General features: G+C 37.2%; 1 protein-coding gene across 1 annotated transcript in view; it reads left to right on the forward strand.

Moving 5' to 3' along the window:
* The window catches only part of actn3b (actinin alpha 3b), an 82808-nt gene extending 71612 nt beyond the window's left edge, over positions 1-11196 (forward strand). Inside the window, exons 17-21 of the mRNA XM_056460966.1 lie at positions 1908-2087; positions 2979-3125; positions 5386-5451; positions 6571-6729; positions 9114-11196. Of these exons, the coding sequence (XP_056316941.1) occupies positions 1908-2087; positions 2979-3125; positions 5386-5451; positions 6571-6729; positions 9114-9272 (711 nt within the window). The 3' untranslated portion in view covers positions 9273-11196. The remainder of the gene's footprint in view (positions 1-1907; positions 2088-2978; positions 3126-5385; positions 5452-6570; positions 6730-9113) is intronic.
* The last annotated feature ends 602 nt before the right edge of the window (positions 11197-11798 follow it).

Below are 11798 nucleotides of genomic sequence, written 5' to 3' on the forward strand. Positions count from 1 at the left end.
CCCCCAATTTCTGTTTAACGGAGAGCAGATTTTTTCAACACATTTCTAATCATAATAGTTTTAATAACTCATTTCTAATATCTGATTTATTTTATCTTTGTCATGATGACAGTAAATAATATTAGACTAGAAATTTTAAGACACTTCTGTACAGCTTAAAGTGACATTTAAAGGCTTAACTAGATTAACTAGGCAGGTTAGGGTAATTAGGCAAGTTATTGTGTAACGATGGTTTGTTCTGTAGACTATCGAAAAAAAAAATAGCTTAAAGGGGCTAATAATTTTGACCTTGAAAAATTAAAACTGCTTTCATTCTAGCCGAAATAAAAAAAAATAAAACTTTCTCCAGAAGAAAAAATATTATCAGACATACTGTGAAAATTTTGTTAAACATCCTTTGGCAAATAATAAAAAAAAAATAAAAAAAATAAAAAAAATAAAAATTCAAAAGTGGGCTAATAAATCTGACTTCAACTATACATATGTAGAGAGTGTATTAGTGTAGTTTTACTGTTTGTATTTTGTATAAACAAATCTTTTGAAGCATATAAAGTCTCAATCCCTTTTATTAATAGCTTTAGTATTAGTGCGTAGTATTAGTATTTCAGTTTCATGTATTTTAGTACATTGTTAAATTAACATGACGGATGTTTTCTTTCCAGCTAGCTAAATAAATATAAATTTAATTATATAACTTTAAGTTTAAAGAAAGTTCTTTATATTATGAGTAGTTTATAGTTTGGTTATAATATGATGCTGTTTTTGGCGTTGTTTCTTTAAAGTACACATGAACTAAGAGTTGCTGAGACTTTCATTTCAGTATGTTAATGTGTTTCCAACTGAAACGAATATTAAGTTGGAGGCGGGGCTGGTAATGGTAAGAGGGGTGTGGCTAAAAATATTGATATGCAGTTGCTATGGAAACCCCTTAGGTTAATGTCAACAAAAAGACCACCATGTCATATAAGGAAGCAAACGGTCAGCCTATGATTGAAGATTACCAAAACAAACAGATTAATTTATGGTTTCCGCTACATTCATTCTTCCATGGCGGGGCGCCACGCCACGGCTACATTACAGCTTCTCATTCAAAACATTTTATTTTTTTAATAGAGGGTGATAATCGCACCAAAATGTATAAAAGGGTAAGTGAATTATAACAGCCCGAACTTTTCTGTACCGTAGTAGTGCTGTGCGTCATTTGTTTAACCCTTTAAGGTTACATGCTGACTGACTGACAGGTGCGTTAGGCCAGCAAACACGACGTATAGCCATTTCACTTTACTTCAGGACGCATTAATACTGCTCTGTAGGGCTATTGGAGACATTCATAAATATTCCTAGCAAATCTAATCAATGCTGGAGACATACTCGTTACATAAACGCACTAAATCACACCTCAGCAGCGTTTATTTAGGAGTGCACAAGAAGATCTGCGCGCTCTTGAAGCGGCTTATATTTGAGGGGGTGTGCAAGAAGTTTTGTGCACGAGCAGAGGAAATCAGCGTTCAAGCAAAGAGATCCGCATGCTGTAGGCTATTACATGAATGGGATCTCGACTTGTAAATACTGCGCTCATGACATTTGTCATTGAAATAACGCCACAGGTAAATGGTAGATCTTTGTAAAAAAGGCCTGCCGCCACCACTGGAAAAAATCCTAGAGGAAACGCTGTAATTATTTAATAATAACTATGTGAGCAATGATTGTAAATTAAATATGTTTTAATGCTACTTTAACTTACAAAAATAAGCAATAAATGTACTTAAATTTATTTTAAAATATCCAGCTTAATTTTTCACAAGTATGTTTTATATAATGTAAGTTGAATTGACTTAAACAGTATTTTTTTTACTTATTTTGCTAACTAGCGCTGCATATTTTGCAAACTGTCTGTGCTGTATTAGGAGATCGGTCATGTGTCGGTGGACATCGCCGGCTCTCTGGAGGAACAGATGAACAACCTGAAGCAGTACGAGCAGAACATCATAAACTACAAATCCAACATTGACAAACTGGAGGGAGACCACCAGCTCATTCAGGAGGCGCTCATCTTCGACAACAAGCACACCAACTACACCATGGAGGTATTCACGCACACACACTCACACATACACAAATACTGAGGCTTGTTTTTGTGACTTGGGAAAAATTGGGACATCAGCAATGTCCTCATAATTCACCATTGCCTTGTAATACCTGTCACACCCATGTCATTATATATACTTGTGTCCTGATATGTCAGTAAAACATGCACATACACACTCACACACAGGTTTGTTTTTGTGAATTTTGGGGACATTCCATAGGTTTCTATTGTTTTTATACTAGACGACTTGTATTTTCTATGACCCTACCCTTTACTGGAAATTATGTGCAATTTTATTTTCTGGAAAAAACAAATTCAGCTTTTATAATAATATAAATATAGATTTATAAGCTTTTTGAGAAATTGGGAATCAGAAATGTCCTTATAATTCACCATCGCTTTGTAATACCTGTGTCATACCCATTTCATTTTGCACATTTGTGTCCCGATGTCACACACACACACACACACACACACACACACACACACACACACACACACACACACACACACACACACACACACACACACACACACACACACACACACACACAATCTGTTTTCAAATAAATCACTGATCGGTAATGTACTTCGAGGACAACACACATGCTTAATACACAAATGCACTTCATTGAACATCTACATATGGACATCACCTTTATACTATATAACTGCAGGTTGACTATGTTTATAATAACTTTAGCTGTTAAAGCTATTAGCGACTAGTTAATTAAAGTTATTAGTAACTAATAAAGTTATGGTAACTAATCAGCTTAACTTTTCTAGATTTGATGGTAATGCAATAACATGCACCGTTTATAAAGCTGCTATACAATTACATTTTGTAAAGTGTTATACAAATAAACCTAAATTGAATTGCCTTCTCCAGCACGTCCGTGTCGGCTGGGAGCAGCTGCTCACCACCATCGCTCGCACAATCAACGAGGTGGAGAACCAGATCCTGACCCGCGACGCTAAGGGCATCAGCCAGGAGCAGCTCAACGAGTTCAGAGCCTCCTTCAACCACTTCGACAGGGTCAGTAGCTGCGTTTCCATCTGCCTTTTTTTATGCACATTTTATAATATCAAAGAAAAAATCCCTGGATGGCAATGCCCAGATGGGCATACATTTAGAAAACGCTCATTAAAGAATGAAGCACGCAACTGAGTAGGATCTGATAAAAAAAATTGCATAAACTATGATGGTAACTGATTTACCAAATAAATTCGAGCATGCAGATCAAATATAGTCATGCAATTTTGCTTCATCAGATCATGTAGAAACAAAAATGGTGGAAAATGACAGGTAAGTTTAGGTGGACAATGATGTCCGAACATTTTTAAATGTTGTATATGAGAAAAAAGTGACGACCATCCTTGATAGAAAACATCAGCAGAACGTGGAAATCTTCCAAGATGTGCGAGCGGAGATGATTCTAAAAGGATATAACTATGATATGATACGTCTTTGTATTCAAAGACACAAGTAAGCTATTATATACATTTACATTTAGTCATTTAGCAGACGCTTTTATCCAAAGCGACTTACAAATGAGGACAAGGAAGCAATTTACACAACTATAAGAGCAGCAGTGAACAAGTGCTATAGACAAGTTTCAGGTGTGTAAAGTCTAAGAAGCTGAGCATTAGTAATGTTTTTTTTTTTTTTGGGAGAGAGAGAGTACAGTTAGAGGTATAGCCAGAGAGACAGTTAAGATTAGGAAGGAAAGTGGAGACTAAACAGTTGAGTTTTTAGTCGTTTCTTGAAGACAGCAAGTGACTCTGCTGTTCTGATGTAGTTAGGGAGTTCATTCCACCAACTGGGCAGATTGAATGCGAGAGTTCGGGAAAGTGATTTCTTCCCTCTTCGGGATGGAACCATGAGGCGACGTTCATTCACAGAACGCAAGTTTCTGGAGGGCACATATATCTGCAGAAGTGAGAGCAGATACGAAGGAGCAAAGCCAGAGGTCGCTTTGTAAGCAAACATCAGAGCTTTGAATTTGATGCGAGCAGCAACTGGCAGCCAGTGCAAACGGGTGAGTAGCGGAGTGACACATGCTCTTTTGGGTTCATCAAAGACCACTCGTGCTGCTGCGTTCTGAAGCAGCTGAAGAGGTTTGATAGAACTAGCTGGAAGCCCGGCTTCCAGTTACAATAGTCCAGTTTGGAGAGAACAAGAGCTTGAACAATAAGTTGAGCTGCATGTTCAGATAGGAAGGGTCGGACCTTTCTGATGTTATAGAGTGCGAATCTGCAAGATCGAGCAGTTCTAGAAATGTGCTCAGAGAAGTTTAGTTGGTCATCAATCGTTACTCCAAGGCTTTTTACCATTTTGGATGCAGTGATGGTTGCTCCGTCCATCTGGATTGAAAAGTTATGGTGAAGAGTCGGGTTGGCAGAAACTTCAAGCATTTCCGTTTTCGCGAGGTTAAGCTGAAGATGATGATCTTTCATCCCGTGTGAAATGTCTGACAGGCAGGCTGAAATGCAAGCTGGAACCAAGGGATCGTCAGGGTGAAAAGAGAGGTATAGCAGGGTATCATCAGCATAGCAGTGGTAGGAAAATCCATGTTTCTGGATGACTGTTCCTAAAGATGCCGTGTAGATAGACAAGAGAAGTGGCCCAAGCACAGAGCCCTGAGGTACCCCAGTGTTTAGATGCTGTAGGTTGGACACCTCTCCCCTCCACGACACCCTGAATGACCTCACCGAGAGGTAAGAACTGAACCATTGAATAACAGTGCCTGCGACGCCCAGTGACTCAAACGTAGATAGCAGGATCTGGTGGTTTACAGTGTCAAAAGCAGCTGATAAATCCAGCAAGATGAGGACAGATGATTTAGAGTCTGCTTTAGCCAGTCTGAGATCCTCCACGACCGAGAGCAGGGCAGTCTCAGTTGAGTGGCCTTTCTTAAAGCCAGATTGCTTGTTGTTCATGAGGTTGTTTTGAGTAAGAAAGTCCAGGACTTGATTGAACACTACTTTCTCCAAAATCTTGGCCATGAATGGAAGCAGGGATACCGGTCGGTAGTTTTCAAGTAGCGTTTGATTTACAAAAAAAGCGTTTATGATATACAAAAAAAGGTCTTCTCCTAACGCAGCAACTTCCATTTTTCATTTGATATTCGGCACCAATTCATCAGGAAGTGGCGATTTTGCGAGTTTTCAGTTTTGCACATAAATTTAATTTGCATCTTTGGATGGAAACATGGCCAGTGAGACAACACACAGCCAGACTCGGAGATTAACGCGTATGTGTGTTATGTGGCTTCACTGTTGTTTTTCACTTGCAGAAGAGAAATGGCATGATGGACCCCGACGACTTCCGTGCCTGTCTGATCTCTATGGGTTACGATCTGGTGAGTGATATTTAAGCCCCGCTCACTTGTGTAAAGCCACACCCACTTATAAAAGGTGTGTGTATTTTTTATATCGCTGCTAAAAACGCATGGTGACAAAAGCATTCATTCTCACCAAAATATATGCACATATTGTTCAATAGTTTTTTTTTTTGATAACAGTATTTCAACAACGATGCATTTAAAGGCCACCTACTATTCACAAATCACTTTTATAAGGGGTTTAAATACAGTTGTGTGGCATCAGTGTGTGAATATAACCAGCTTAAAATAGTAAAAAATGATAAATTCTGTTTGTTTATAATCACACTTAATAAAAACAATCTGCAGAAACACTGTGATTGACATTCTCTCTTACATGTCATCAGAGGGGGGGAAAGCCCCAAGCACTAGTGACCATCTCTCCCTCATTAGCAAAGGACGTTAGTCTTGTTACACTCATGCATTTGTAGCTCCACCCTCTTTTAAAAAGGTCACCCTCTCATTTGAATTTAAAGCGACGGGTCACCAAAATGTTGATTTCTACCTCTGTTTAAAAAAGAAACATTTGTTGTTTATTTATCATTTTAATATTTCAACAGATTCTTCTGCTTAATATCTAATTGTCTGCATGTTTATGCGATTTTCATAATGTGAGTATAATAGAGTACAAATAAGAGCACTAAATTGAGCTTTTTTGTTATTGGTATTTTGTATTTTTAGAAAAGTTTTACTGTTCATAAACAAAATTGTTTTTTTATTTAGGGTTAAAAATGTCAGAATTAAAGATCATTAAACTCGATGTGTGGCTTTTGCATTTTTAAATAAATACTTTTATACATAAATAATACCCTGTTTTACGGTTTTACACATTTATAAAAAAGCTAAATGTCTAATTAAAAAAAAAACATTTCATTTTTATCTGATTAATCAAAAAAAAAACAGCTGATTAATCAATTAACAAAATAATCCTTACTTGCAGCCCTAAACTCAACTGATTTGAATGGCCACACATTTGAATAGATTTTCAACAATCTGGCAGTTCACCATTACATCATTACAAGATGTTTTCTGTAGACCAGCAAAGCGAACACGACTCTTTAACCTCATTGGCTGTTTGGTCTGGTTGTGTCCTGACAGGGTGAGGTGGAGTTCGCCCGCATTATGACCCTGGTGGACCCCAACAACACAGGTGTGGTGACCTTCCAGGCCTTCATCGACTTCATGACCCGCGAGACTGCCGAAACCGACACTGCTGAACAAGTCATGGCCTCCTTCAAGATCCTTGCCTCCGACAAGGTGAGACCAAAACATTTGCGCATGTTTTAGTGACAGTTTCAGAACAAAATAGTCAAATAAAATACAAGCAGAACGAATTTTTGTGCAAATTGTTTATACAGCTGTCCTGAAGTAAAATTTAAGTGTTCAAATTTTCCAAATTTTAGTTGGTATGAAAAAAATTAACCTGCTAAGCAACACTTCTTTTTTGGGAGGCAAAATGATTAGACTCAATTTTAATTCACTTTTTTTTAAGGGGTTCCAGGACTGAAAATTGCACTCAGCAGAAAACCAAAACTATTTTTGAATGAACAATTATTGTTTAATAGTTACTTTAAATAACTTAAAAGGCAACACTTAATAATAATAATAACTCCTTACATTTATATAGCACTTTTCTGGGCAGTCAAATCACTTTTCACTTTTTCTGGGGGAATCTCCTCATCCACCACCAGTTTTTCATTAAGTTGTGACAAGGATACTCAGAGTGGTAAAGCATTACTTTGGTACAGCAATCCACATTTTAAAGATTTTTTAGAGCTTAATTCAAGTGAAATGCCACCAAACTGTCCATACTACTTTATAATTTGATGTCCACTTTATAAATATTGTCAAAAGTATAAATAAGTATGGTGCATATTCCTCAAAACAAACGGAAATAGAAGTGGGGGAGTGGGCCTATATAGTCATCAAAGGAAACTAAAGGTCATCTAGTGGTGATGATTGGTACTGCAGCCAAACAAAATACTAAAGAGAAAGCTAATCTTCTGAGATATCAACTTCAAATGTGGAATATGCTGTGGGATAGCTTTGCTTTTTAATAAATTTTTTTATTGTTTTCATAAACCTAAAGATGCATAACTTTTGTTATATTTAATTTTTTTACTTTTTTCACTTACACTACAGTCTGACAATTTTTTTTAAATGAGACCAACCTTAAATCTATGCACCAAAGTGTTGAAGATTGCCAATCAATTAAGCTGAACATGTAATTTTCTTGTCAGTGTTCAAAAAGAGGGGACTTAAAAGGTTAACTATCAAATCAGGTCTGTTACAATTTTGTATAGTAAATAGGAAAAATACCAAATTTAGAATAAAAATCTTTTTATGTGAAAAATTGGAGATGGAAAAGCATTTGCTGAATAAAATTTAACGTAGCGATCATTGAGAGCATGTAAAGCCATGGTCACACTTGAGTTTGAGGATGCGAAACTCATTGTACGGTGCTGCGAAAAGGAGATTGCTCCATATTTTATATTTCTGTACAGAGAGGTCACATCTTCTAGTGGTCTCAAGCGATGCCATTTTGCAGGTTAGAGTATAACAAGCTTGAACTTTACAACACAGCGACATGCCAAAACCTGTCGAATAAGCTTTCGTTTCCGGTACACCATATTAGGAAATCTATGCGACAAAAAGTGCATTGTGATTGTGGCCAAAGACTAGAATACACAAGACATGTTGCTCATAGTTTTGAATGAAGAAAAGTGTAATAGTCAATGTAGCGAATGTAGTCCCGCCTTCTAGTAAATGAGCCAATCATCAATCGATATAAACTGACGATTCTCCGGGGGAGGCGCTCGGACCAGACATGAGCTGCGTCCAAAACTGCATACTTCCATACTATACAGTACGCTAAAATCAGTATGCGAGCCGAGTACTATGTCCGAATTCATAGAATATGAAAATCAGTATCTGAGAAGTACCCGGATGACTTACTACTTCCGGCAAGATTCTGGAGAGCGCATCCCATGCACACTGCTCTATTCCATGATGCCTCGCTAGCGAATTCATGAATAGGAGCAAAGTGACGCAACTGATGCAGATATGTCACGTGACCATGACAAAATGGCGGATGTAGTACGTCCGAATTCCATTCATACTTCTCCCATTCATACTGTATAGAACATACTTTTCTAATGGCCGAGTAGTACGTTTAAATTCAAATGCAGTACTTACTAAGTAGTAGGCGGTTTTGGACGCAGCCATGAGTTTCTGCAGATTTTGTGTGATTCGAATATTTAGAAATAAAACTAAAAAGATAGTTGTTGTTTAATTTTATTGGTGATTCCTAATATAAAATTTAATCGTAATATGGCAAGCATTTTTGGAGAATTTGATGTTTTCCCATTCAAAGAGACTGCCCGAGAGGCATTTTAAAGATGGCCGCCAAGTGAAAAGACTTACCTTAAAGGGACTTTGTTGCGGCTTAACGTCAGTTATGCTTTGCGCTGTTTGCTGTAGATTGCTAGGTTACCAACACTACAGTCAAGCATTTGTGAATCTGGTTGAGATTTTTGGGATTGAAAAGTTCTGTTTTATGCACAGATTACTAAGAATGTACTTATTTTTATAAATGTTTCTTCAATTAGAGAGTTGTTATGAAATTGTGTCTCGTCTTTCAGCCCTACATCACCGTGGAGGAGCTCCGCCGTGAACTGCCCCCCGAGCAGGCCGAGTACTGCATCAGCCGCATGACCAAGTACGTCGGCCCCGAAGGAGTCCTTGGAGCCCTGGATTACATCTCCTTCTCCAGCGCCCTCTACGGAGAGAGCGACTTATAAATGCTCTCAATGTCCTGCTTTTTCTCTTTCTTTCCTCTCATCCCTCTCTCTTCTTGTTTCAAGCCACCCCAAATGTAGCTTTCAGTCTGTGAAGGGAGTTAATAATTATAATATCTCTTGTTCTCCCATGAATATGCTGTTTTTTTTTTGTCTAAAGCCCACACTGCTAGCTTGAACTGCATTTGTGTCTTACATCCACTCTGTAATGGGATGGACTTGCAATAATGGGGTTTTAATCTTGTTGTCCAGTCAAAAAAGTCTACTTTGAATGTCAGATGCTTTTTCCTCCTCCAATATTCATTACATAGTTTGAAGTCAGCATGGAATTGAATCAATCCTATATATTTATGTTCCTGTTCTTATTATGGATAATTTTTCAATGCATTTTGTGCCTAAAAATATCTGAAACAGTTTTCTTTTTTAGAAGATTTCATCTAAGCTGCAAAAAAATATTTGGGCATATTTTTAGGCCAGTTTCCGTAGGGTAGGGTAATGCAGTCTTGCTAAAATCTTAAAGTAGTTAATACGCACATGCACATTAGCAAACCTTCAACCATTTTGATTAATAAAATCAAGTCTTACCTTACATTTTTATTGTTAAATCAGGTCACACTCATGTGAGTCATTTCATGCTGACTTCTGTATGCTAAGCCCAACTTTACCCCTCTCTGTGCCTTAAAAACCTTCCAACATGATAAAAGATGCATTATAATGTGTGTTTGTTGACGCTAATGAGTGCTTGTGAAGATGCATGTTGTGTTTATTCTGCAGACATTAATATGTGAGAAGGCCCCATCGCTTCATTTGGTCTGTACTGTTTAAAGACCCCAAAAAGCACTACTGCTGTCCAGTGTCTTCTTCATTTGAAACTGTGAGAACAGCTAAATAGTCTCTACACAGAAAGTTTTGTGTCTGTATTTTGTGTTGTCATCATGTTTCACCCTGTATCATTGTAATTGTGGTGTTCAGAGGCAAATTCATTATTATTATTTTGTCTTTTAATTGGAAAGTATTGTGCCAAATTGTCAACCAAAGCCAGTAAATGAACTTGATGAAATGGCAAAGAATATGGCAAAGTGTATGTGTTGCACTGACCTGAATGGCTTCTGATAGCCTGAAAGCTAAACAAGAACCAGGTTTGCTTTCAAACCGACAGCAAAATCCAGTGACATACGAGACAGATGCGTTAAATTAAACCCTGAATGTCACTGCAGTAAAACGCCCTCTATCTCTTTGTATTTTGAATGTCGTTATATAAAAAATTCGATCATTTTAAGTGATAACTCACTATTGGAAAATCATTTACTCACCCTCAATGTGTTAGGAAGGTGGCCAGTGTCTGTCAGAAAGTTTACATGACTCCATATCCTAGGTGTTTTGAAGAAATTATGTCTGTTTACATAATAAAACATAACTATATATGGACGATAACTATAGCGCAGCCGTTATGGCTTCTTCTAATTCAAATATTCGCGCCCTTTACCGCTGACGTGACTCTGATTGGCTGTCAACGTTTTACCGTTTATCAGCGGGGGAAAAAGGGTAAATAAATTACGCATTTTGGGCAATTTTAGCGTTATCTTCTCCCTTAAATTAAAGGTAGAGGGTGTCTGGTTCTTTTAAAGATGTGTTTGGGAAAGTTATGGAAGTTTTGAATGGAGGAAGAATGTCATAAAACCTTCGTCCTCAGGCAGGCCTTGTTTATCAAGGATCTAGTTTCTTTTGGCGAAATTCAGATGTTAATTGTCATTTATTATCAATCCTAATGTTATATCTGGGTAAATGTATTTCACTGACCGTTCAGATCGGCCCATTGTGATCATATCTGTCTCCTAAATGGTCTCCAGATATCTTCACTTGCATTTTAAACACAGAGGATTAAAAGATAAACCGAAACGCCCAGAATAAAACAGCTCAAACTCTACTGCATCTGTGGTTTTGTTTTCGGTCATGTCTCATTTGTCTCCAGTAGGGGGAGCTTTAGGATGAACTAAGAGTATGGTGAAGTCCAGCGATTCCTTATCTCTCAACTCGTCTTGGGTGAAAGTGTTTTCAGGTATTTAATTCTTGCTTATTGCTGATTAAGCTCTGTAAGGTTTTTTGAAAAAAACATCTTTAACATTAAATTCACTAATAGTCACTTTTGTTTTGGTTATACAGCTATTGAGACGACTAGCTACTTGTATTTCTTCTAGCTCATTAGCTAGGATTTAAGAATTGCTCTCCAGGATTGATACATTATCTAAATTATTTGTATTACGTAATGTAGAAACAGTTTAAGATTGACAAGTAACCTATTCTCCTTTTTAGCTGTTTTTGATGACGTACAGATTTAAGGGATGGTTCACCGAAAAATGAAAATTCTGTCAACATTTACTCAACCATTACTTGTTGCAAACCTTTGATGAGTTTTTTCTTGTGTTAAAATTGTTGGAAACCTGCAAACACTGACTCCTATAGTGTTTGTTTTTATATACAGTAAAACAATACTTTCTAACTTAATTTTTATATGAATCCAAATTAACA

The sequence above is a fragment of the Danio aesculapii genome, chromosome 7 (assembly GCF_903798145.1).
Source record: "Danio aesculapii chromosome 7, fDanAes4.1, whole genome shotgun sequence".
Taxonomy (NCBI): Eukaryota; Metazoa; Chordata; class Actinopteri; order Cypriniformes; family Danionidae; genus Danio; species Danio aesculapii.